The 26,943-nt window shown below is 43.9% G+C and overlaps 1 protein-coding gene across 1 annotated transcript in view; it reads right to left on the minus strand.

The window, feature by feature from the left end:
- Nucleotides 1–25,750, minus strand: part of PLXDC2 (plexin domain containing 2) — a 347,246-nt gene extending 321,496 nt beyond the window's left edge. Inside the window, exon 1 of the mRNA XM_018564229.1 lies at nt 25,017–25,750. Coding sequence (XP_018419731.1) covers nt 25,017–25,116 — 100 coding nt within the window. The 5' untranslated portion in view covers nt 25,117–25,750. The remainder of the gene's footprint in view (nt 1–25,016) is intronic.
- Between the last annotated feature and the right edge of the window lie 1,193 nt (nt 25,751–26,943).

Consider the following 26,943-nt stretch of genomic DNA (forward strand, 5'->3'; position numbering starts at 1 on the left):
AATTGCCGAAGAGGCGATCTGAGTCACCGTACTTCAGCCATTTATCAAGATCAAAACCGTAGATATGTATTTTATTAAAAGTGCCTTCTTTCTTACTGTGTTTAACAATTTAATATAGTTCTGGCCTGGGATGTTGAAGTTCAGCCCTCAGTGGATTAACCTACGCTTGTAATTCACCTCCACGCTGGAACACAGCACCAGGCAGCCCGACTTAAGGTCGAGCTGAGATGTTTCTGATACAACTGAACCTGCAGTACTCCTGACCCTTGTCTCCAGCCAAGATACGTTCATTCCTTCCACAAACAGGAGCTATTTTAATTCACAGAATCATGACGAGGATGGATTACAAATGTAATCAGCTGATAAATTGGTTTCCAGTTGGGTTCTGACCTTACTTGGAAGAGGAAGTGCATTGGGTAGATGTTTAGTCATTTACACAGTCAAAGATAATTAAGGTTTCTAGGAAATGCTGGAGAATTCAGTCCCTCAACGTTGCAAGAGAGACGGATACATATTGTGGGTTGTGAACAGGGAGAATAACAAACAAATTGTAATTTATGGAATGCATTTTTTTTATAGATTAGACATTAACCAGGCTGCTTTTTTGTAAAATAAATGTACATTCCTGTTCAATGGAAATACTGCATTTAAAGAGAACCACTCATCGCTGAGCCAAATGAATAATCTTGCTCAAGCTTATGCTGATTGTTCAGTTGTAAAGCAGAACTCTGGGCAGAAGCAAAAGTTATGTATATTATGCAGTCCTTTCATAGCATTCACGCAGTAGTTTTTGTTTTTCTGAGTCACCTGTTACCTGTTGATCCTACAATCAGATCAGTTGATTTTCCACTTCCTGTAACAGGTTGACTATGCTATTAGTTCTACAACGAAATGGCACAGTAGAGTTGTCGCACTGTGGTCAGGGTACCACAGTGACACGCAGTGTCAACAACAGTTTAAATTCCTTTTGGAAGAAATGTTTTAACAATATAAATAAAAGCTGACAGTTGGAAGCACTCCTGACAGTATAATAGTTTGTCCCAACCCCAGTAAATATCACTTTTACTGGACAGCTGGGTTAGTATATAAATGTGGGGACAATTGTAAATAATGAAATAGAAAAAGGAAATAATACACTAAATACTATAATTACAAGTATTAACTATGTACAGTTACACGAATACAATATTTTGTTTTGCTATAATGGGCCTTTAGGTTATTAACTATGCAGACTAATTACTTATAAGAGATTTTAATAGCACCTCTCCTATATATTTAAAAGAGAACTGCCCGCTATATGCTAAATGGACGACATTTCGTTAGCAGCAAAGTGACATAGAAAAAAAAATGTTTTTTTTTTTTTTTACAGTCTGCAGAAGATGAAAAAAGTCTGCAGAACATGAAATTCGACCGCACTAACAAATTTCGTCCGAATCCGAATCCCGCAACGAATTCAATTGCGGACCCGAATCCGAAAAACGAAATATGCAAAATCCGAATCAAAACTAAACAATTTTTTTGCTGGTGCACATGTCTAATGCAGACACTGCAGCTTTTCTTACATTTCCGAAATTGCTCTAGATGACTTTATTGAAGCCAAATCCTCTCATTCAGAAATTATTTTGAAAAAAGCACTTAGTGAAACAAACAACAATTTCTGTGAAGCAGAGAAATGTATGCACCTGTAAATAAAGTTTGCTAAAATTCATGCAATACATATATATTACCTTGAGGGGGTTCTTTTTTGTACCAACAAAATTATAGTTAAACATTAAAGAAATCCACTAAAACTATAAATAAAATTTAATAAAATGGATTAATTACCTTTGGAGGAGAAAATGTTACTGTCAGCACTGGTCACATGACCAAAAGCCTAGGCATGAAGAGGAAAATGAGAGACAGAGACCACCTGGTCAGGTGCCTAGGCTTTTGGTCATGTGACCAATGCTGGAGGAAGCCTGGAGCCTTTTCCCCAGGAAAGATAAATATTTCAGCCCTTTTTACTCAAGAATGGTAATCTAACTTTATTTTACTACTTAAGTAGGTCAACATTAACATTACCTTCACTGCAAAGAGATGGCAACTAAATTACTAGTTATCAGTTGTGCATTTATTTGACATCTTTGCAAACTCTGCATTTATGCCATCCATCCACTGACTCACAGTGCAACTTAAAAATGAGAAAATAGACGAACAAGGCCCTCAAAGCAACATAGACTTTCTTATTTTTCTTGTTCAGATCTACTCAGCTCTGCCATGCAGAGGGTGTGATGGTGCTGTACACAGAGGCCACATTTCAATGCTCAATGCAAACAAAGCTCAAATGGTATAAAAATACTCGGTTGTCCGAGCTTCCCATTTAACGGCTCCACACTCGCACAACGTTGAGCGTTAAGCTTAGAAAACATACGTTTAGATGAGTAAGCTTTCCTATCACCGCGGTTTTACCGCAGAAAGTGGCTGATTCACCACTGATTAAACCTGAAAAGAAAGAAGCAGAAGGAAATCTGCAAAGTCAGGTTTGTGAGCTCAGGAAAACATTCAAGTTTCCATAAAAGCAGAGGCCAAAAAATTTGAATAATATCTGACATGAGTAATACGCTGGATAGGCTTGTTCAAAGAAAATCACATCTGAAATGTAGCTCGCTACGGTTTCTTCTAATTCCAACCTCTGTAATGTAACATGAAATTCTGCTAATATGCATCAAAGGGGACAAGTACACAGGAAAAGAAAATAGCAACGAGAAGTTCCAGTGCAACTTTCATTCCAGAAGTCTATAAAGTGGCAGCTGTAGGGAAAATGCAAAAATACTCAGGTGGTCAGCCTCCTCCTACACTACCCCTATTGGACATTGAGACTAACCATCATGTCGAAGCATGATAAGCAAGTTGTGCGAAAGGTTGGGTGAGCCCTTGACTTTACTAGACTACACTAGAGTGACCTGGGTTCTGGAGTTCTGGGACCTTTTGAAGAAGTGAAAGGTTATTTATTTAAAGTGGCACTAAACTTAGGAGTTAAATATTAAAAATGCATTCATGTACCCTAACTATTAACAAAAATGTATCTTATTTGTGTATCACTCGGCTGTAGATCCTCAAATCATTTCATAATTGGTGCTGACACTGTTCTTCCTTCTGGAGAGTGGCTACTTTTGTTCCCCATGGTCCCTGTGTGTGTTGTAAAGTAGCAACTGCTCCAAGATCACTCCTGTGATGGACTACAATTGTAGTTTACTCATTTGTATTGGGATTGTAGTCCATCATGGGGTATTTTCCTTAACTTTCTGTCCAACAAGAAATTAAAGAAATGAAAGGAAATCTCCCTAAAGTATCAGTTGTTTCCAAAACAAGTATCCCAATTAGAGGATTTTCTTTCACCTCCAGCTCTGGCTTCAACTGTAATATTTTTATTACTTTATGTTCCACTGATAATGGCCATGAGGACAAATAGAAGGTGTGAATTTCCCCATTTGGGGAATGGCCCGAATGGGGCATAGAAAATACACATTTTAGGTTAGAAAGTCAACTTAGTCTCAGTGATGTAACTCTTATGTAAGGCTTTAAAGCAACTGAATATAAGACGGTTTTCAAAGGGCTTCAAGGCAGAATTTTAAGCTCTGGCATGGTTCAATGCGGTACAACCTCCACCCTCAAAGTCCTAAATGTGTGGGTGCGGCAACAGTGGGTGCTGAGAGAGGGCAGAGCTTGAACCAAAGAACACCCAACTTGAGCTTTTACTGGTCTAGACTGAGGGCCATTTAGAAGATAAAAATATAAGTAACTACAGTCAGTCAGGTACAGAAGATGTATAGCAGGATAAAAATTGGAAATACCCAGCAGGCCGTCTGAGTTGGCCTTTCTCTCTTGACAATTAAACCAATATTAGCAGAAACAGAAGGGAGCCTCATTATGACCTCAATAATCAATGCAATGTTACCTGAACAACAATCCCGCCATGTTTCAGGAACTGCTAGAGGTTTTAACTCCTCGCCACGCTGCCCAAACCAAGAATGTTTTGGCTGAAGTAGGACTTGTATATGTCCTTTGTAATACCTGGGAATACAAGTTGCCAGCTATCATCTTGATAACCTAGAAACTCCTCCTCTTTCCGCCTTCCAAAATTGGTTTGTCTATGTTAGTAAGGGCTTGACTTCTGACTTTTCGACCTGGTATCTCCCAAAGAAATAAGAGCCCACATCAGCCTAACCACTGAACCATCACGTTCTCAAACAATTCCTCCCCACACAGCCACCTCCTTATGTATCACTTGCCCCTCCCTCCTAGATCGTAAGCCCTCAGGGGCAGGGCCCTCCTTACCATCTTGTCTTGAATTGTATTGTGATTGTAATGTCTTCCTTATATTGTAAAGCACTGTGCAAACTGTTGGCGCTATATAAATCCTATATAATAATAATAATAATAATTAGATTAGAGGAATGGTAGGCAGGCTGGGCTTAGAAGGCATTTTGTGTTGAAGGTAAAGCCCTTGTCCCCTGGCAGCATGCTGCAGAGAAGGACGCTTGCTCTCCATGTGAAAGCAGTGGTCTCTCTGCAAAGGTCTCACGCACCCTCCTGCTGAGTCAGGGCCCCGTCACACCATGTCTGGACCAGATCTGCACACGTAGCTGCAAACGCGGTGCAGTGCGTTTGTGATGCATTTGTGACGCGTTCCAGTGCGTTTTTTTTGTTTTTTGGGGGAGGTAATGTCATTATGCAAATTAATCTCGTCTTGCTCCATGTCATAGCTTCTGTTGCGTTCCAGTGCATTGTGGTGCGTTTTTATGAGGCGTTTGTGACACGTTCGGTGCGTTCCGTTGTGTCCCAGTGCAGGAAAAATGTAAAATGCAGCATTTTTTTTCCTGCACTGAAACGAACTGGACTGTTGTGATCAGAGCCCAAAAATCACATACAAATACATTGGGATGCATTTTTGGTGCAGGAGAAAAATGTAACGTATTGCATCAGATCCGGACATGGTGTGAATGGGCCCTCAGAGCTAGAGCACTTTAATCAGCAAAGTTCATGCTCCCTGCTGATTGAAGAGCTTCAGCAAGGAGTGTATTCAATCTTTGCTCAGAGACCACCACTTCCTCCAAGATCGCAAGAGTCCTTCTATACAGCATGCTGGCTGGTGGCAGGCTGTAGCCACAGGTACCTTGTGGTCTCAAATTCCAGACAAAATGTTAACTATCAATACATCTGACAGGTTCATCCTGCAGACTCATCTGCATAAAGCAACCCATAAATTATGTTTAGTAGCACTTTAATGGCCATCTGCATGATACATGGATCCGCGTTATGGAGTCTTGTAAACAGCCATCTACTCTCCAACAAGCTGCAAGTAATATTACCAGCCAGCAGACAATTAGCATAGAGAACATAACCAAGGGGTAAATTATACAAGAGACAAGAGCATGAGGCATGCTGAGCCGCCTTACAGCCTTTCCGGGAACATATTACACGAGATTCTATCTATTCTCCGCCACATTCCATTAACATAACGCGTAATGAAATGATTTAATTAGAAATTATAATATCCATATGTAAAATCATTACTGCAATGAAGTTTATTAAAAAATAGGGCTCGGGGAAATGCAAAGCCACCAGATAAAAAATGACAAGTACAAGAGCAACATGGAACAGCATGTGACTCTATTCCAATGAAAATCCTGCTAAATCTTTCCCATTTAAAGAGGACCTTTCAGTAACTGAACAAGTCATTTCCTAACATGTCACAATATACAGTAATATCATTTTTATTAAAAAGAGCTGTAACTTTTATCAAACTGTATCTAAACCTAAGAATACAAATGTAACATATTGCAGCTTCCTGTATTAAAACGGCCGGTTCGCTGGAGCATTGTTCTGGGAGGATGTACTTGTATACACTGTCATTAGACAGTGGAGAGCCGCGGCATTACACACAGAGCCAATCAGACTGGCTGTGTCCTGTGATTGGTTATCACAGCGATCATATGGCAATGTTTACATTGCCAAGCCCTCCCCCTCCTCTTCCATCAGAGGCAGGGAAGAGTAAAGGGAGTAATGAATTGATGAGTCATTAATTCACTACTTCCTAGTGAAAACAAGCCGCAGCAGCAAAAAAAAGAAAAAGATTTAAAGCATTTTAACCCTTTTAACCACACTTCTCTCCTGCTTATGTTAGATCCATGCTATCTTTGCTCTGACCTATACATTAACCCTTTCACTTCCCCTATCCTGCACATCTATACATTAGACACAATTAGTTTTGTTTCATTTAGGATCGATTGGGATTTTTACTTTTCATTTTTTGGATTTTGGATCTGAAATTTGACTCAGTTCTTCATTTGCATTTCGTAGCCATCTGAATTCTCATTTCGGAAAGATCCACCACAGGAACTCACATGACAATGCCTGCAATGCAACTCCCAACAGCCAAAAAAAAAATCTGATTGGCCAGAGAACAGTCACATGTTAGTTTAGAATGAAATTCGGACAGTTCAGAATTCTCTTTAAAGGAACATTCGGATTTGTTCACATTTGGACGCATTCAAATTTGGAAATTGGGGTGCATTCGAATGTCCCAATTTATGGAAATTCATATGAATATCCATTTGGAATGGAAATACATTTACATGTCTATTATACATTAACCCCTTCACCTCCACCTCCCTCCGTCTATGACCTTGTACATTTATTGTATCTTGTCCACAATTACCAAGCTCCAAGTTTTAACCCCCTCAATACCGGCATGTTTCTTCATGTCTAGAAAAGTTTTGGTGAAATATATACAATTAACCCAGTTATGAATAGACAGGAAGCCTCTGTACTGAGCTGCCTCCTGTTCATTCATAAACTAAGCAGACAGTAAATATCTACTAAGTTCTCATTCATAAATGAACAGGAAGGGATGTAATCACTATGTCCAAAGTTACTTACAAACAGTACTCAGTACTGCTTTTGCTCTACTCTTTATCCGTATTGCTCGGCCCCTCCCGCCTGTCACCAGAGCCGAGCTTCCCTCCCTGTTCTGCCTCCTGACAGCTTCTCTCCTCCCTGCTGGGCACCAGCAGCTGGATCGGCCTTGTGTCCCCTCCGATCGACACTGCCTCTGACGACACGTGCAGGGAGAGTAGCGGGCAATGGGGGGGACACAGACCAAAGCTTGCAATCAGCACCGAGCAGTGAGGAGAGAAGCTGTGTGTTGCATCAGAAAGTAGTGAGGTTTTTCCCAGACAATGTGACCTATCCAAGTCATCAATAGTGACAACTAAGGAGCAGATGGGACAAGGTGGGACAGGTTCCATCATGATGGGAAATTCCATCCTGTCAATCTTTCATTACTCTGCTCAGTAATAACAAGGAGCAGACTTTCATTATGTGGACGTGCCATGCAAGGATCAGTAGCATTACTATCACAGAAGCTAATTTTCTGTTTAAATGTATCAACTCTATTGTCAACATTTTTATCCTCATCTCACTTTCATCGCCCTCCCCCCCACCTTACGCTTCTCCTTTTTCTCTCTATTTGTAAAATCAGTTGTAATGTTATACAGTATATGCACCTAGATCATTTCTGTTACTTGACCAAGAAGGAATGAAGGGTGACCCAGCAGCTGCTTTTTACAAAATACTAGGGCTTACTGATTGGCTGGGAAGGTGGCTTCGCACTGCCTATGGACACTGCCAGGTCATGTCCCACTGCCTGGTTTCTTGGTTGGTCAGGTAGCCCGGCTGCCCTGCAGTGTCATGAGGGAGCGTGAAGCTGGCTTCCTAGCAGGGACGTGCGGTCAGGTGAGGCAGGGAAGGCAGAGCCTCACCTAGAATTATAGAGGAAAAAGCTGTCAGCTTCATGTCTGAAGCTGACAGATTTTTTCTCCATTCAGATCGGCATCTAACAGGTTACACAGCAGGGAAATCCTCACCGCTGTGTAACCTGTCATGGAGCCTCAGCGGTGAGGAGGAAGGGAGGGACAGGGAGGCTCCTCCCTGTCCCTCCCTTCTTCTTTTACACTAGCTTGGGGACAGGTTGGGGGTCGGGCTTTGTCCGGCGGGGCGGAGCTTCGCACAGCAGGAGGTGTGGCTTCAGCAGCGGGGCTGGGGAATGCCTCACCCTGAGCAAGAGGTTCACTGCTTCCTAGACAGTCAGTAAGTTGAGTGGTGGGTGATGACCCGTCGCCCGGCCTCCTGATTTTCCGGGAAGCCGGGTCCACGCTACCTCAGAATGCCATTATCGGTACTCGGTATTGGCGAGTACCCATAAAAAAATATGTACACGGTACAGAGAAACCGGTATGGGTGCATCCTCCAAAAATGGCTTTGTTTGGTTTAATATGGTTACATTAAGAACCAGGCATGATTTATCTTTATGTAAAACACTGTTAGCCAACATTCAACAGCTCTGACACTACCAAGTGCCCCTGCCTTAAAGTGATATTAAAGTCAAAAGGTTTTTAATCTATTTCAGATGCTGACTAAATCACCTACAATGGATGCTGCTCCTTGATGTTTAAAAGTTTTAGGTTACTTCAGAACCAGCTGGTCCTCTGAGCATTGGTCCTAATATCCTGTTTTAGCTCCTTTCCCTTGCAGGGTCTTATGGAGCCACCCTTGTGTGTGCTAGTAAGCTGTGTGTGCCCACAAACACACATACAAAGCCAGGCAAGACACTTCCCTGTTCTCTCCCCTCCTGTTTCCTCCCTTCTCCGAGCTAGTAGATAGACGGCTGCTGGAGACTGCTCTGTCCCTTGTGATCTTGTACTAGACAGAAAGTTCAGAGAAGCCAAGCTGAGTGAGTTGGAGCCAGGTGTTTGGGGACATGATGAGGATAAGTGCTTGGGCAAAAATGTAAAGAAATACTTTGCTGGGCAATGTGTATTTGGTTGATCTGGATTCGTTATTGAAAAAAAGATTGAGAGTTTAATACTACTTTAAACGAGTCAATTGGTATAAAAGTTTTAAAGGCAAACAAATTTAAATATTAAAAAAAATCATAATCTGATTCCCACTAAACTGAAAGTAAATCCGTCATCACAGAAATAAAAAAAAGATTTGAAATGGATGTTTTATATCTTTTTTTTTTTGCCAAGCTTATACAATGTTTGTTTTATAAATTAACATGTCATGCAGGTTGCACACATGACAAAGGATTTCCAGAGCACTAGAGGTTTACTAAAGAGAGAGCCCAGCAGGAGCTATCATTTTCCTACTCCCTCTTTCTGACTGAACCTCCCCATTTTGTTACCCTAAAGTTAAAACCCAGGCAGAATTAAATGTACTCAGGAGGACAAGATCGAAGTTATGAAGTAAAGCTGGCCATGCACTGTTCTATTTTTTTCGTTTAGCCCATGGAAGAGTCCACCGGCAGCTGTCAGAATACACGGATGGTGTTTGCAGCTGATTGGCTGAAAGCACCGTTATTTCAAAGATTTTCCATCTAGCTCCTTTGATTTTCTGATCGAGGGATTCCAGCCAGAATGGTGCAGACAGCGGCACCTACTGTATAAATGTTGGCCAGTTCATCAAGAACCTGCCGGAATTCACAAAGTGTATGGCCAGCTTTACTTTTCACCTTGTGTCTGGACATGTGCATTCGGATTCGGACGGACCTGCAAATTAACAAAAATCAGTTGATTCGGCGGTTCGTCCGAATCCGAAATAACGAATGTAATATATGCCCGAATATACTAAAACAATATTCAGGCATACATTCATTCGTTTTGAGAACGCGCCGGTGGCCATATTGGCCGCCAGCGTTTTCTGCGCATGCCCGCCGCCATGCAGTGTGTGACGTCACATGACAGTGACGTCACACGCTGAACGTGCGGCGGCGTACCGGTCTAGGTATACACTAAGATGGCAGGGCTCGAAAATGAGGGCGCCGCTATCTTGGTGTATACCAAGATCTGCTCTAAAATGGCGACGCGCATGCACAGGAAGTGCCGGCGGCCGATACGGCCGTCGCTCGTGTTGCGGTTTCGGAGGCTCGTTGCCTCCGCATCCAAAACAACATAACAATTAATTTCCTTTGACGAAACGAATGAAAACATTTTTTGTTATCATTTGTTTCGCCTGAAAATGATTTTTTTTTTGTTTTGCACATGCCTATTAGATTAAACACGTATATAGAAGTTGTTTTAGCTGCCAACTAATTAGTATTTTGTCAGTGCAGTCCTGAGAATAACACAGTTCTGCCACATAGCACAACCATGCTGATAACACCACATTCTCAGTTACAGTTTTAGACTGTAGAAGGAATACAGTGTTCTCCTCTCTGCAGCTCCTGCCTGCTGACTGAACAGTAAACAAGCAGCAGCAGGCAGACGAGGTTATCCCTCTGCTCACTCATCTATCTCCTCCTATCATCCCCTTTCCTGTCAGTATATTTGCATGCAGCACATTTTTTGGCCCCTAATGTGGCCCCTGCCCCTTGAGATATACCTCCTTGGTGAGTTATAGCTCAACAGCTTAACCTTTACACAACAAATGTATCTACCAACAACAAAAAATTATCTGTAATCTTTCAATACCATGAATTAATCCATCAGCACTCCGAATCCAATTAACTATAATGTTCTCAGCTCCACTAAGATGCTTCAAATCAGTACACACCTGCAATGTCTATAAAACAGACATTAACTTACCATTGATATCAGTTTATAGCATCTGTACAGCCGTATTCAGCTAGATGAACATAAAGTACGCAAGCATTCCTAGGACATAAACACTATAAAATGGACAAGCAAAGCTTCCGTGGCAGAAATTCATTCAACATTAATAATCCAGCACGTCACATAAAAATACAATTATAGGTATAACAAAGTGGGTAAAATACTCGGGCTTTAGATCCATAAACACTGATTTGAGGACACATTACAGGAGACTTTCTGTTACCACTGAACAGTACAGCCATGGATAGGTAGGCAACTTGGAGTATTTGGGTATATACAGCATGATGCTGGGAGGCAGAAAGGCAGGTGAGGATGTTGGAAACAATTCTTTAAGCAAGGAACGTTTTAGTGTATTTTGAAAATGTCTATTAAAGTGGATCAGAACTCAAAAATAAGTATTAGTAGAAGTATTAATTGTATCCTGAAAACCTTTTGTCTGGATTTCCTCCTGAAAACTAGCAGTGCACTCCTGTGCCTTGAGCCACATAGCTTCATATCCATAGTGTGAGATCATATAAGGCACTGCTGTCTCTGAAGGCTAGTCTCAGGAGATCTGGAGTGAGATTTGGTGATGTCACTAATGTGCTGCTCACTGTTCTCCCTGCTGGAGAGTAAGCTGTACCTGAGGACCTGCAGTGGAAGGATCTCCCTGCTTTTGTTATATAGAGACATTTAATAATAATGCACTACAATGTGATGACTATACATGTTGCTATTCATTTTAAATTATCATTGCACCCCCAACGTGCATAAAGGGAATAAACAAGCACAACTCATTGCACCTCATCCCATGTTATAAATAATAGACATGTATATAATGTTTTCTTCTGAATGGATATTCACACTAATTTTGTTATGCTCTGACATTTGGATGCATCGGAATTTCAAAATTCTAATGTGTCCGAATGCGAACGAATCCGAATGCTAATTTAACGAAAATTCGGATCCGTCTGAATTTCATTCGAAACCAAACCAAATCGGACATGTGACTGTTCTCTGGCCAATCAGATGGTTTTTTTTTGGCTGTTGGGGGTTGCATTACAGGCACGTGACTACGTTATGGAGGGATAATTCGGATGGATCTGGAAAACAAACCAAAGCAAAATTTGGATTTGAAGTCCGAAAAACAAAAGAAATAAAAATCCAAATAGATCCAAAATTAAACAAAACAATGTTTTTGCGGGGTTACATGTGTAATAAAGTATATATGCGCTGCCTTGTGGTGCACTGTGTTACAATACACATTATTGTATCTACCGTGTTTCCCCAAAAATAAGACACTGTCTTATATTTTTTTTGCCCCCAAAAAACACACCTAGGTCTTATTTTCAGGGGATGTCTTTTTTTTTTAATGTGCAACAAAATGTACAACAATCTAAAGTTATTTATGTACAACAATCCAAAGTTATCTGGTATCACACCTCCTGTCACAGTAACCGGCACTATAGAAGAAGTACCGGCTAATACGGCTCTGCTCACTCCACCGCCGAAGCATTGCTTTCTACAGCGCCGTCTTGCTTTGCCATCAGGGACAGGGGTACCAGCGGTGCAGAGGTTGGGACATCAGACAGTGGACAGTGCTGTAAAGTACGGTACCATTACATTAAGCAGTGCCTTCAGGGGGACAGCATGGTACTGGACTGCTCCCTGACACTGAGCTGGCCGGAGGAAGTCCCCTGTCATCCCCTTAATACAGTATGTCCCTGCAGGCTGATACCATGTCTTCCGTTCTTCCAGTTCTCCCTCACATGCTACCACCAAACTAGGTCTTATTTTCAGGGTAGGTCTTATATTACAGGAATCTTGAAAAATAGTGCTAGGTCTTACTTTCGGCGTAGGTCTTATTTTCAGGGAAACAGGGCATTGCAGTAACTCCTGCAGCATACATTTTTGGTCAGTAGATGGCAGTTCTGTTATATCTATGGTATATACTCTGTTGTATTGAATAAGGTAGAGAATAAAGCTGCAGCTTCCTTCCTGTTTTGCCAAGCCATGTGCAGCATGCATATCAGACTGTGTACTCGTGTTTCTCTGTGAGGCTGTGCAAGAAGCTCCAACACACTGGTATAAAAACAATGGAAGTATGTTTTTTTGCTCATTGACATGTTTTAAAGAACAAGGTACCACAACACTCTGAAAAATGTGTTTTTTTTTTTTAAGCAAGTATGTCTTTATTGATTTTGAATCACATAAGAAACATTGCTTTGGATGTATTACAAACAGTACGGATTGTTACAAAGGCAAGTAATCAGCCATGGACAAGCCGTGTACAGGCCATGGGCAGGCAAGTAATACATTGGTATCATTATAACAGATAATAACATAACATACTGTATGGAATAAAAATACAATCTCAAATTCAAATTCTGTATGTTTTAAACAGCAATAAAGTCTTGGAAATAGGAAGGGGAAGTAATATGAAGTGAGGGGGAAATGAAGTAGGACTGCCCCCATTTTGTTGTCTATACCATTTCGGATGACATCTGGGGGTTATAGGAGAAGAAGTGGCAGAAGGGGAAGGAAGGGTGGGGAAAAATGTGTTTTAACACTCTTGATAACACTCATAATTTGTATTCATTATGGAGTGGAATAAAACTTCTGAAAAAAAAAAAACTTCAAAAGCCAAAATGGTATAAAAACAGGGTCGCTTCTCTGCTGGAATATATTGAGAGAGAAGAGCATGTCAGTAATCAATGACACAGTGGCCATTTCATACTGGCACATCAAAGAGGCCCTGTTCCCTGCAAATTTTGTTTATGCCATGCCGCTATTATGCAAAAGAGGTCACTAAATGTTCCCGGAATTTACAATGAAGGGAGAAGTCTAAACTACGGGAAAAGCCAGACCTCAAAGGATATACATAGATATACATAATACATAGATGATTGGTACATATTTTCTATTTCTAATTATTATGATCAGGACTAACAAAATAAGCACATTAAATATGAGTGCCTATATTAATGCAATATTATTAATGTAGTGTGTACAGTTGTATAATATTAATAGGTAGCATTTTATTCAGTCAGCAAGTGGGACTCTCAGCATCTTTTTTTTTTTTATAAAAACCTGCGGAGGGTTGTTGACATCTCCAGCACAGGTCGGGCGTGTCCGGGAACAAGGCGTGGAGTGCTTTTGGCGTGCGATACTATCTGGTTACTACCTTGTAACCGGACTCCTGGTACCTGTTACTGATAGAGGAACGGTATGAGAGAGCAAGCAATTTGGTCGCTGCTTCCGGGGTAAGCGTGATCTGAAGGTCTTCCTCCCATCTCGACAGAAACCATAAAGGGAGGGGTTCCAGTGGTTGGAGCAACTGTTGGTAACAGAATGAGAGTGTGTGGCGAGGAGTGTCCGATTGGGTGCAAACTTGTTCGTAGGAAGTGAGCGCTCTACTGATGTGGTGCGTTGGGGGGATGGTGCATAAGAAGTGAGAAAGGCGCATGGAGGACCAGAAATCAAGTGGGCCATACGTTTGGTAAGTACGAAGGTCTTCCACTGAGGGCCACTGCTGGGCTGTCAAAAGGTGATGTGCTTTGAGAATTCCCCTCTCTCTCAGGGGGCGGTAAGATTGGGCGCCTATGCCCGGGGGAAAGGAAGGGTTATCTAGGACGGGTAGAAGGGGAGAAGGGTAAGAGGAGATGAGACCCTTGTCAAAAGTTAGTCGTGCTAGTTTTAATGTCGGGCCTATACTGGGATGGTCTCGCAGTCTGGGAGGGAGAGGAAATGAGCTCCACGGGAGATTAGCCAATGGAACTTCAGCAAAGGACTGTTCCAGAAGAACCCATTGTTTAGAAGTGGTATTGCAGCACCAATCAATTATCCGTTCCAGATGCGCTGCAACATAGTACAGTCGCACATCTGGCAGGGACATCCCTCCCAACTGTTTGGGTCTCCGCAGAATGTCGTAGCCCAGTCTGGGCGGCTTTGACCGCCAAACAAAGTCCGTGAAGAGGGAGCGGATGTTGCGGAAGAAGGGCGTAGGGATGTGGATTGGTAAGGCTTGGAGTGGGTATAGCAGGCGCGGGAGGATGGACTGTTTCAAAATATTGCAACGGCCCATCCATGAAAAAGTGTTTTTGGTCCATGATTTTAGGTCAGACCGGATACGCGATAGCAACGGTGGGAAGTTTAGAGCAAAGGTAAGTGAGGGATCTTTGGGAAGGAGAATGCCGAGGTATTTGATGGCGGTGGGTGCCCACTTGAAGGGGAAGTTGTTTAGGACTCTCAGTAGAGCTGGTCCTGCCAGGGAGACCTGGAGAGCCTCCGATTTGTGAGAGTTAACCCGAAAATTCGTAAGGGCGCCGTATGATTTCAGTTCGTGGAGGAGGACAGGAATGGAGATATCTGGGGAGGTGAGAAAGAAAAGGAGGTCGTCCGCAAAGGCAGCTATCTTGTGAGATTCCGAGCCAACCGTTAATCCTCGGATGTCCGGACTAAGGGTTGAGGTGTCTTCAAGTAGCAACAGTGAGCCGCTGCTATCCGCAGCATCAGGGCTAGCTTGGATAAGTACAAATAACAGCATTCCTAGTCATAAAATAGACAACAGTAACATTAAACAAGAAACACTTCACAAGTATATGCACAACAGTGTTTGGTGGGCATGAGCTAAGTGAGCCTGCTGACGGGAGAGGGGCAGGGCGCCCAGACCAAGATCTGAGGCACCGAGCTCCGTCCCCGTGGGAAGTGGTGGTATGTAGGCATAAATGGGTGTTTGCCCTTGTGTACAGTTCTGTAAATGTATACGTCACCCGGGTATGAAGAGCCGTCAATCAAAGTGGGGTGGGTAAACGTTCCGGGTGGTGGGAGAGTCTCGGTGAAGCGCCAGGCATGGTGCTTGTGCTCAGCATGGTGCTTGTGCTCAACATAGGTGGAGTTGTCGTCGCCAGTCTAGAAGAACGATGGGTAGGAATCTCACAGTTCCCTGGAAGTGGGGTCCCATCCGTCAGTGTCGGGCGCTGGTGCCTCTGTTGGGAGCGGTGGTGGAGCTGTTCTGGCATGCTGGCTGAAGCGGTCCCTGCGGTTGCTGCGTCGGGGTAGGGAGCGGGCTGGTTCAGGCAGATCAGGTTGGAGCCAGTCGGGTACCTCTACTGGGTTGACATCTAGGAAGGAGAATAGCACTGGTAGTTGGTCCGGGTGACGTAGTACGAATGATTCGCCATTTTTGCGGATGCTTAGGCAGAAGGGGTATCCCCAGGAGTAGAGCGCTCCCGCTTCCCGAATCACGGTGAGCAATGGTTGGAGTATCCGGCGCATCTGCAGGGTTCGCCTGGATAGATCTGGTAGAAGCGTAATATCCGCTCCCTCAAAGGGGATCGGTCCTTTACGCCAGGCCTGGTGTAGGATTGCTTCTCGCACCGTATAGTAGTGAACCCGGCAGAGGACATCCCTGGGGCGAATGTCTCGGTTGGGTCGTGGGCCTCCCACCCGGTGAACCCGGTCCAGTTCCATGGGTGAGTCCGGTGGTTTGTCTAGTGCCATATTGAGGGTCTGGGAGACCGCAGACCGCAGGTCCGCCGAGGTCGTAGTTTCAGGTAGGGTGCGGAGCTTCACGTTGTTGCGACGGGAGCGGTTCTCCAGGTCATCATGGGCTAGCGTCATGGAGGTGAGTCGGGCTTCATGGTGGAGTACCCTGGACTCCAGGTCTGCTAAGCGCTGTGACACCTCCTCATGACCGGTATGGAGAAAGGTAACTCGGTCTTCAAGACGGGAGACCATGGTTGTGATCGCAGCAATGTCCTGTCGTAGGGCCGCTTCCATGTTGGAGACCAACAGGGCCATATCCCGTTTAGTGGGCAGGGAGAGTAAGATGGCGGACATCTCACCTGCTGACAGGGCCATCCCGCTCACAAGTGGTGGAGTGTGTACCTCAGGTGTAGTAGACTGTAGTAGGCCGCGGTCCACGTGGGTGCTCTGCGCTCGCTCCCAGTGCGGAGGCTGCAGTCCGGCTGCTCTGCCTGATGGGGGAAGTTCTGCTGGGTCCCGATGTGATTCCACAGTGCTAGGCTGCATGAGTTCCGGCAGTGGTGGAGATTGCGCCTCGGGTGCAGGGGACTGAAGTCCGTGGTCCGCTCGGGGGTTCTGTGCCCAATCCAGCTGTGGAGGATGCGGGTCGGCAGTTCCGCTTGGCGGGGAGGATTCTGCGGGATCCCGGTGGAGAGGGACAGCAGTAGGCCGCAGGGGTTCAGGAGGCGCCATGCGGGACGCAGTAGCGGAGCGTGTCGACACGGATGGGGAGGAGAAAAACGGGGGCAGATCATTGGGGGGCTTCCCGTTGTTGTCCCCCGTGTTCCTACCCTTCCTGTACATCGGGCAAGTGAGTCAAGTCGTATTCGGTGATGGTTGATGCCCGGACAGCAGCGGAGCTCAGAGTCTGCACGTCTCTACACTGCCATGTTCAGGCCACGCCCCCCTCTCAGCATCTTTTTCACATTATCCTCATTACGTCTTCTTACCATCTGTTGTAAAAAAGCCTGCTGTGTACCGAGATCAATAGCTCAATCTAAAAATGACACACAATGAATGAGGAGTGACTCGTCCCTTAACTCAAAGCAGACCTCTGGGCAAGGGTTAGGTGCTTATTTTTGCCAAGATGCCGAATAAAAAAGTTATACTCACCTGATCCTCAGAGCCAGCTTGCTCTTAGACCTGTCCCTGGAGCATCTTTCCCCCACCACTGCAACAGTCTAAGGTTCCTGAGTCATCACATTCTTCACACAGTGTATAGGATGTGAGGACACAGAGGGACATACCATTGCAGCAGCAGAGACAGAATTAAGGGAGCGCTGTGACAGCCGACCTGCTCCAATGTTCAGGTGAGTGTATGTTTTTTTTATTTTAGCACCTAGACAAAAAAACGAGCACTGCAAGGGTTAACAACAGTTTTGCCCAGAGTTCTGCCTTAAGCTGGCCATGCAGAATTTCGACCTATTCATCATTCTTATATCCTTTCCCAGCTTCCATAATTGTTATTCTTTTTAACAGAAAACCACTAAAAAGTAACCTGAGCGCTAACCCATTCCCCAGTCTAGAAACACTAACGTAGTGTAAGTAAACACTTGAAGTGACATTAAATTCACAATATACCCATCCCCTCTATGGTGGGCTCTGCAGGGTCTCAGGTGGACAGTCAAGCCCTCTTACCTGTCTGCTCCGATCCTCTGTCCGCCTCCTTCTCCTCCACGATCACATGTGGGCCCCGCCTCCTCCGTCACTAGGCCACACCTCCTCGATTGCCGGACCCACCTCCCCATCGCTAAGCCCCCCCTCCTCGATCGCTGGGCCCCACATCCTCCATCGCTGCCAACGACGGGCCCAGCCACCTCTTCCGAAGCTGTTGGTTGTCACCGACTCAGCAGTGGCTGTGAGGAGGAACGCGCCACTGCACATGTGAATAGCGGCGCCTTCCTCCTCACAGCCGCCAGTGACAGCCAGCAGCCTGAGATGCCATAGCGACCCAGGCGGCCCGCACGGCATCAGGTGAATGTCCCGTCTGGGTCACTATGGTGATCGTTACGCCACTGATTGCTAGCAGTAGATGCAGTATATGTAAAAATTTAAACTTTAATACTACTTTAATTCTTAATTCTGCAGCCATTTATGAATATACTACCTAGCGATCCTGCCTTGAAGTTCATTGTGCAGGCACTTTCTGTTATAGGGTGAAAACGCTTTGTCCCTGTGTCCCAAATATTCTCCTGTGTTGTCACCAGGTCACTGACTCTCCCAATGGAGACTATATGCAGCTGTGCCAATATAATGTGTATTGGTACTGCTGCTTATAGTCTCCATTGGAAGAGGTACTGACCTGTTGACAACACACTGGAGCGCATGTAAAAAGGAAGTGAGAACGCTATTTTATCCTTTAATAAAATGAAAACCGTTATGATACACTACGCTATAACAAACTAAATGTCAGGCAGAGGTTACATCTACTTTAACAGAACTCTGGTTAAACATTCTGGCTTGCACATTTTTGTAAGCCATTAAACTCAACAATCGACCATATAGGATCAGTGTAATTGCAGGTATTTTAACCACCGGTGCCTCATTACTTGAAAATCCCATGGAGCTTGTCATTAATTAATAATTGTCTCCGACTGTATATCGAGTGGCTGCAAAACAGAAAATGAAACCAGATGACTCGCTTTAACCAAGTCACTTATTAAAAGGCAAAACAAATGGGCAATTAGCAAAAAGGGGGCCGTGAGTGCAGCTGTGACAAAGGAACGGCTTACATCTAACATTAATGGTGTCACTCGGCGGCTCTGTACCGGGTCTCAGCTGCATGTGATGGTTAATTGTATGGGAATGGAAAGTACAGTCAGAAGATTCAGGTTTTTTTAATGTAAAGGTGGCCATACACTAGGGGAGTGGATGCACAAGTGCCCCTAGATAGTGCTGCAGAGAACAGAAATTATGCCAACTCAGCACAGTGGTGTAGTGGTGAGCACCTCTGCCTTGCAGCACTGGGGGTCCCAGATTCGAATGCCAGTCAGGACACTCTCTGCAAGGAGTTTGCATGTTCTCCCTGTGCTTGCATGGGTTTATTCCAGGTATTCCGGTTTCCTCCCACACTCGGAAAGACATGCTGGTAGAATGTGTATGTATGTATGTATGTATGCATAAGCATGTATGTATGCAGGAAGCATATGTATGCATGTGAGATAGGGACCTTAGATTGTAAGCGCCAGGGACTGATGTGTGCTATGTCAAAATTGTTGCATCTATGAATACCTCTAATAAATAAATGAACACCTAATAGATGTATTTCCTTGGCTGCAGTTAGTTGGGCCAACAATGTTCGACCTGACCCCTCTGAAAAAGTTGATTGACTTTTGTCAAGATGGGAAGGCCATCCATTGTTACAATTTCATTAAATTCCTATGAATCAGCCGATATGCTAATAGTGTATGGCCAGCTTAACAACCACCGCTTGTTGGCTCTTAGCAAAGTGTCAGATCAAAGCTGTCCACAGACGGATATCTCTACATGATGTGACCGCTGGAAGACTTTCAAATAAAATATTTCCCAAACATGCTTTTGTGGCAGTGTGGAGGAAGGAGTGCAGCCATACACCACCGAAGCTGGATTATAAGAGTTAGCCAAAAAATAACTCACATGGCCAATCAGATATCCATTGATTGTCTGCTGCAGCCTGGGCATCCATAGACATGGGTAATTCCACCTTTATACGCTCTTCATGTTAACTTGTAATCGAAGCCAGGGATGTAAAATAACCAGCTCTGTAAAAAGATAGGGCTTTTATGGGTGGCCAAAGCTGGCCAAAATGTGACCAGTATGTGGCCCCCCGGCTGGACCCCCCAGTCAACAAAAATAGATTTTTCAATTTTAATTGAAGGAGCCAGTCCGAAAAATCTTTAGTGGCACACCTACTGCTGTGAAAATACAATAATACAGGCGGGGGGGCAATTGAGAGTTCTTTCTCGTTTAGCCTGCATGCTGAAGGAGAAAAAAAAACCTATAGGTGTATAGCCAGCCTTAGGATACACAGGATGAACATCAGACCTGTCCAAGCACGAGGCAGGTCATGTGTTTGGCTGCCAGTTTCCCTCAAAAGGAGAAAATACTGTGCCAGGATCACTCCAGTGCTGGTATTGTGGCCAAAAGCCTAGGCATGTGGTCCTGTGATCTCTGATCAGAGAATGGACTAGCTGACTATCCAAAAGCCTAGCCATGCCATGTGGTCATGTGATCTCTGACCAGAGAATGGACTAGCTAACTATCCCCTTCAGCAGAGATCATATGGATGAAGGCATATGCTTTTATTACTTTGTGGGAGGGCTGTCACAACCAAAGCATTTCATGTATTTATGTATTATGGTTATTTATATAGTGCTGACAATATGCACATTCACATCAGTCCCTTTCCTTAATTAATTAAATGTATTTTTTTATTTTTAACCTGGATATTTAGTAGTTATAAACCTTAACTGGATGGCAATACGTTTGTTAACCCCTTCATGACTGAGGCCCTTTTTTCATTTTTTGCACCCATGTTATATTCCACATTTTAGGCCTGAAAATGACGTAAAACCCCCCAACATTATATATTTTCTGAATGCCAAGACCCTATAGAATAAAATGGTGGTAGTTGAAAATTTTTATGTTGTGCAATATTAGCGAAGGCGCTAGTTACATATGAATAAGCCGCGACTCATTCTCCCAAGAAAAAAAATGTTTGCGTGTCGCTAGAGTGTTTGGGTTTCGCTTGAAGAAAAGGTGGCAACCCTAAGTATAGCTCAACTATTGTGTAGTTGCATAGGAAAGGATTGCCCTGGCCACAGTTGATTGGGCCAGCACTGACAAGTTCCTTAGGACTAACTCAAGATTGAACCAAACCCAAGTTCATCCCTAGTGACAACACAGGAGCACAATTAGGAAACGGTTGCCACCCAATAACAGGAAGCATCGGAACAAAACACAAATTTTATGGCTTTTTCCATCTAACTTCACAAGCCTGGGGACTGCTGGATGGAGCAGGAGATATAAATCTAGAATGTTTTCCATTGACATTCAGCCCAAAATATGCGGCTGACCATAAATTTGCTGTTTGTTTGTGAAATATTGAACTCGTCTCCCTTCCAGTAGTTTACAGACAGTGGAATATTATGGAAGAACGCAACGAGGGGTATAGATATCAGACTGCAGCACAATGAGATGGATTATGTCGAAGCAGAGCCACGGACTCATCCCAATAACTAGGTGAAATGACAGCTAGATTGCCGGGTAGCCTGGTGTGACCTGTCCTGCGCTGAAAACACAGGAAGACGACACTAATTTGCATTGCAGCCGGCGAGGTTCCAAGTCAGAATTCTGAAACCCAACAGAGTGTTCAGCAGGAGGATAATGAGGTGCAGTGGAGATAACAGGCTCCGTTCAATAAGCTGAAAAGCAGCACAGTGCTGTCACCCAAAGCAACTGATTGGAAATGTTCAAGTTTGTCCGGCCATGCTATGAGGGTAGTGGTCCTCAGCAACTGTTTACTGCAAGGGAACTACAAGTATCAGGAGGGCTGCCTACAGACCTACAATATATCACCTCTTTCAGTTTCCGACTGGCCTGCGGGTATGGAAATATGTATTCCTTTAGGTATTGGTTACCTAATACTAGCCACACACATACAGTGCAATCCAATTGCACAATCTCTGTGCAATATCCTTTTTAGGACCCGTGTCAACAGGCTTTGGGTTTGTGTTGATGGCATCAGTTTGAGATGTTTATGAGGCCATTCAGAATCCATTAACAGGTGGATCCGACCTGCAGTTGACCTCCTTCTGACCTGCAGTTGACTACCTTCTGAACTGCAGTTGACCACCTTCTAAACTGCAGTTGACTACCTTCTGACCTGAGTTGACCACCTTCTGACCTGCAGTTGACCACCTTCTGACCTGCAGTTGACCACCTTCTGACCTGCAGTTGACCACCTTCTGACCTGCAGTTGACCACCTTCTGACCTGCAGTTGACCACCTTCTGATCTGCAGCTGACTTCCTTCTGGCCTGCAGTTGACCTACTTCCAACCTATATTGGACCACCTTCTGACCTCCTTCAAATATTTTTATGGGAATGCAAAACCCACTGGAAGCAAACAAAAGCCCATCAACACAGACCACAGGCGCTAAGCTCCCATTCACCTAGCAGCGTGCATTGCATGTATGGGTGTATTTGTGTATTTTTGGCACACATGTGCATGGCAGCCCATTCATCTCAATCATTGCAAAGAAGAGCATGCACCCTTCTTTAAAAGCATGTTACGAAGCGTTTTGGCGCACACTTTTTGGTACTTGGGGTGCTATGAGAATGATTGGCAGTGAAGTATAACTCCCCAAAAGACATGCATTCTTCAAGCATTTCAGTATGGGCGTTATCTAGTGACATGCTGCCAACAACTGTGTAGTTTGGGAACCTATCTGACTGTATATAAAGTAAATTGATTTTATTTGGTAATGATATAAAAGAGATGGTAAATCAGATTGTATGTTTTACGGCCACTGCACATGAGCCTGAAGACACGGTAACCAGAATACATTGTGAGACATATGTTATTGAACTGAACACCAATGCGCCTTAGAAGTTTATCATATCACAAAATGATAAGTCTGATTAGATGTACCTAATGTGCTCATGGAAAGGGCCTGAAAGGCAGCTACACACAAGGATCTCTGTAACTGAAGAGTCTGTTGAGAAACTTTCATCCAGTTTTCTGTTCTTTACTAAAACAACAAAGCTGTAGAGCCATAAGCCAGAAAAGAGCTTTACTGCCGCCTAGGCAATAACAATGAGATCATCCCACTCCAGTCAATAGTGGATGTATATGTATTTCCATGTAATGCAAGATTATTGGGAAGCCTTGACTGTGGGTTATGAAGATCCACATTATGTATGTGCAGCCTAAAGGGTAAGCACCTGGTCCCAAAAATTGATATTCCACTTGTAGATGGGGTTTGCTGGTCACATGGCTTACTATATTTACTGGGGTCTCCAGCAGGGAAAGAAGGAATCCCTGGAAATGACCAAACCAGATGTGAAGACTGGGGAGCTCACCACAGGAGCCTTTAGAAATATGGGGCACTGTTAGGCCTGGTCCACACCTGGGCATTTTACAGCGCGTTCCTACGCGCTGTAAAACGCTCAACATGTGAAAACCAATAATTGCCTATGGGCATGGTTCCCACTGTACAGGTTCCCACAGTACAGGAGCTTCTTTGGGGCGTATTTGCCGCGCGTATCCATTAGGATACAGCCGGATAGCCCTCGGAAATGCGCGTTTGTCGCGTGTTTCCTTTACCGCAAATCGCGGTAAAAACACGCGGCATGAAACGCACGGCAAACGCATATTCCGTACACCCAGGTGTGAACCCAGCCTGAGGTGTTTTTAAGGAAAACTCTAAACCTTAATAATTCATAAGTCATCAAAATAACAAGGATAAAGCTGTTCATCTACCAGTAAGCCCAAAAATAAGGCATCATGGGCCTGTCTGTACATTCAATTATCTTTGGAGTATTCCAACCTCTATTTTGCAAATGGTAACTTTAGGTCCAACCCCTCCCAAATTCCGCTATTGGTATGGGGCATAAACCATGACAGATGTGGACTATTAGAGCGAGGGATGGGACAGGCATAATTTCAGGATCTATAGTTGTAATTAGTGTAATAGAGCACCCTGGATTTTTGACTCCCACCCCCATCAGGGTGTAGGTACCCCTTGGTGCATTTATCTTAATTTTGCTGGTAGTTTAATAACTTGTACCTATGCACACAGGTTCATAGTAGCACATCATGAAATGGGATTCAACCCATTGAATACTCCAGAAGAGAGTCATCCGTGCACCGAGTGTGGATTGCGGGGACGCATGATAGGGGTGAGCTGTGCGCTTTGTGTTTTCAGTGTACATTCAATTATCTTGTAGGGCTGCTTTGGAGTACTCCAACCTCTGTTTTCCAAATGGTAACTTTAGGTTCAACCCCTCCCGTATCCCACTATTGGTATGGGACACCAACCATGACAGATGTGGACTTATAGTGCGCGGGGAGTGACAGGCATGATTTCAGGATCTATAGCTGTAAATTGTGTAATAGAGCACCCTCTATTTTTGACTCCTACTCCCATCAGGGTGTAGGTGCCTCTTGGGGCAGGCATTTTAATCTTGTTGGTAGTTTAGGAACTTTTACCTGTGCACACAGGTTTATTGTAGCTCATAATAAAATGGGTTCAGGCAATGAATTGAGCATCTCTACTTAAGATTTGTAAGGAAGTATGATTTCTAAAAAAAATTGCCTAAATAGGTCCATCAATCTAGAACCATGTGACTGTTCAGTGAAGATATTTACTCATTTTACTAAATACTAATAATGGCTGAAAACCATAAACAGCCGGATAACAACAAGTGATGTACCAAATGCATGCAATTCTCACGATAATCATAGGGGTTAACAGTTGAGCGATAAGGAGTCCTCTAGAGCATCAGAAGCTCATTGTTGTATCCAGAGACTTTCCAATCCGTGCTGGAAAATCTCAGACCTATCGATCCTCTAACCTTTCACCCTGCATCTGCTAACCGAGTAAAGGATTAGATTTTGTTAAGTCTTGTTGTGGACAGATTTCTCACTCCTGTCTTTCTTGGTAAATAGATTTGTTGATGGGACCTAAAAAAATACACTTAAAGGTTGGAGCCTTCTCTCCGATTTATCCTGAGTCAATCCAATCTACGAGCACGGCTAAATCTGGTTGACCAAGACCATAGCTGTATCACAAGGGAGAGCGTCATAGGGTGATTGCATACATCTATCACGTAATACTGTAATAACAACAAACACTTATATTTTCCATTTCTTCCTTACCTTGCTCCAGTTCTCCAGCTGCAAACTGACACCAATCCACCAACAATTTGAAAACTAATAAAACTCCAAAAGCCAACTTGGTCTTCTTAATCCGGCCCATAACTCAGATATAATCAAACCTCCTTCCTAGGAGTCAGAGCTTAGAAAACGGTGACAATTTTTCCTGCGGCCAAACTCCCGATTACATCCAATGGGAACACTTCAAGGAAAGTTCTACAACCAAATATCAAGGGCAAACGTGAAAAGGAACATCATCATTTCTGAGACAGGCTTAACTTGTCCAGACACAATCCTGATGCTTAGAGAGTGAAAGGGCAAAAAAAAAATGAAGAAAGAAACTCCTTTTAGTGTCCTTTTATCCTGATCACAAATTACCCCGTGGCAACTGTCAAAACCAAACAATGAATGAAAAGCAATTAAACGCCTGCTGGGAACTTTTCACAAGACACCTCCAGGCTGCAAGAAGGTGTCGGGGGTCTTCGGCAACAAGTCGAAGACTTTGAGGGTCTGTCATGAAAAGCGAGCCGTAGAGAAAAACACAATTGTTAAATGAATTCTCATCTCATAGCATACACATGAGTAAATTCCAGGCAGGCAGATGTCACAAGCAGTGTCACAGAGTTCTGAAAAAGGTGGGGGGGTAGAATGAGTTAAAGCGCTCTTACTTTCCGACAGGCACTACCATTGGAGAAGAAGGAGTTTTTGGACAAGCCGAGTCTTCGTCAGCCCCCCTTTCCTATCGCCTGACCTGCCTCTGCACCTTCCCCCTTTTTTTCTTCACTGCTTAATGCGAGCTGTCCAATGGATGCACTTGTGTGACAGTGACACAGAGCTTGGTCCTTCAAGTCTTCTGCTGGGGGAAGATTTAGCTTGGAGGCAACTAGCACTCAGCAACACCTTCTCCTCCTCCTGCTCCAGCCTCACCACTGCTGCTGCTGCTGCTTCTCCCACCTTACAAGCTGATTGCTCTTAGGAAAAAAAAAAAGGAGAGGGAAGAAAAAACCCACTAGCAGGCTGCCTCCTTCCTCCTCCTCCTTCTGGGGAGCCTCCTCCTCCTCAGCTGCATGCTACAGCCGGCTGCCTACAAGGCTCTGTCTACAGCCTAGAAACACACACAAAGCTCAGCTCATCTCTAGGCAGGACACTTGTGAGCACACAGACCCCCCTGGTGTGGAGTCCTCTCACTTCCCTGTGCTGTGTCAGAGGAATGCTAGTCTGCACAGTCCCAGCAGAGGAGGAAGAATACAGAGATACATTGTTCCAATCAAGAAGCATGAGGAGCAGGAGCATCACATTCCACGCTACATGTTTTGCTTGCAATGGATTGTGTTATGCTTTTGTTTGTGTTATATTTTTGTTGTTTGGTAAATATGTAGAATGTAGCCATTGTCATGCTTTCTTATATTCACACCAAATGCAGACCAGATCTGCATACGTTTCTGCACACGCAGTGCAGTGTGTTTTGCCGCGTTTTTGCCATGTTTTTGACGCGTTCAGGGCCGTTTTTGCAACAAAAAACAAAAACTTTTTTTTAGTTTAAAATGGGCTTTTAGTGCGTTCCAGTGCGTTTGCATGCGTTCCAGAGCAGGTAAAATAGGGCTTGCTGCCATTTTTTTACATGCTCTGGAACTGATCGCTGCAGTGTGAACTAGAGCCCAAAATACCATTGGAATACATTGGACGCAGTTTTGATCTGGTCTGTAACTGCTCTGCTCCTGGAACGCGCTTGGTGTGAACTAGCCCTTAAAGTGACACTAAACTTAGGAGTTAAATCTTAAAAATACATTCAAGTATCTTCACTATTAATAAAAATGTATCTTATTTGTGTATCACTCGGCTGTAGATCCTCAAATCATTTATCAAAATCTGGAGCAGCTGTGCATGGCAACCAATCAGCATCTCTCTCTCGTTTTCAAATCTTAACTGA

Source organism: Nanorana parkeri, unplaced genomic scaffold (genome assembly GCF_000935625.1).
Source record: "Nanorana parkeri isolate BGI_ZX_2015 unplaced genomic scaffold, ASM93562v1 scaffold23, whole genome shotgun sequence".
NCBI classification, from domain to species: Eukaryota; Metazoa; Chordata; class Amphibia; order Anura; family Dicroglossidae; genus Nanorana; species Nanorana parkeri.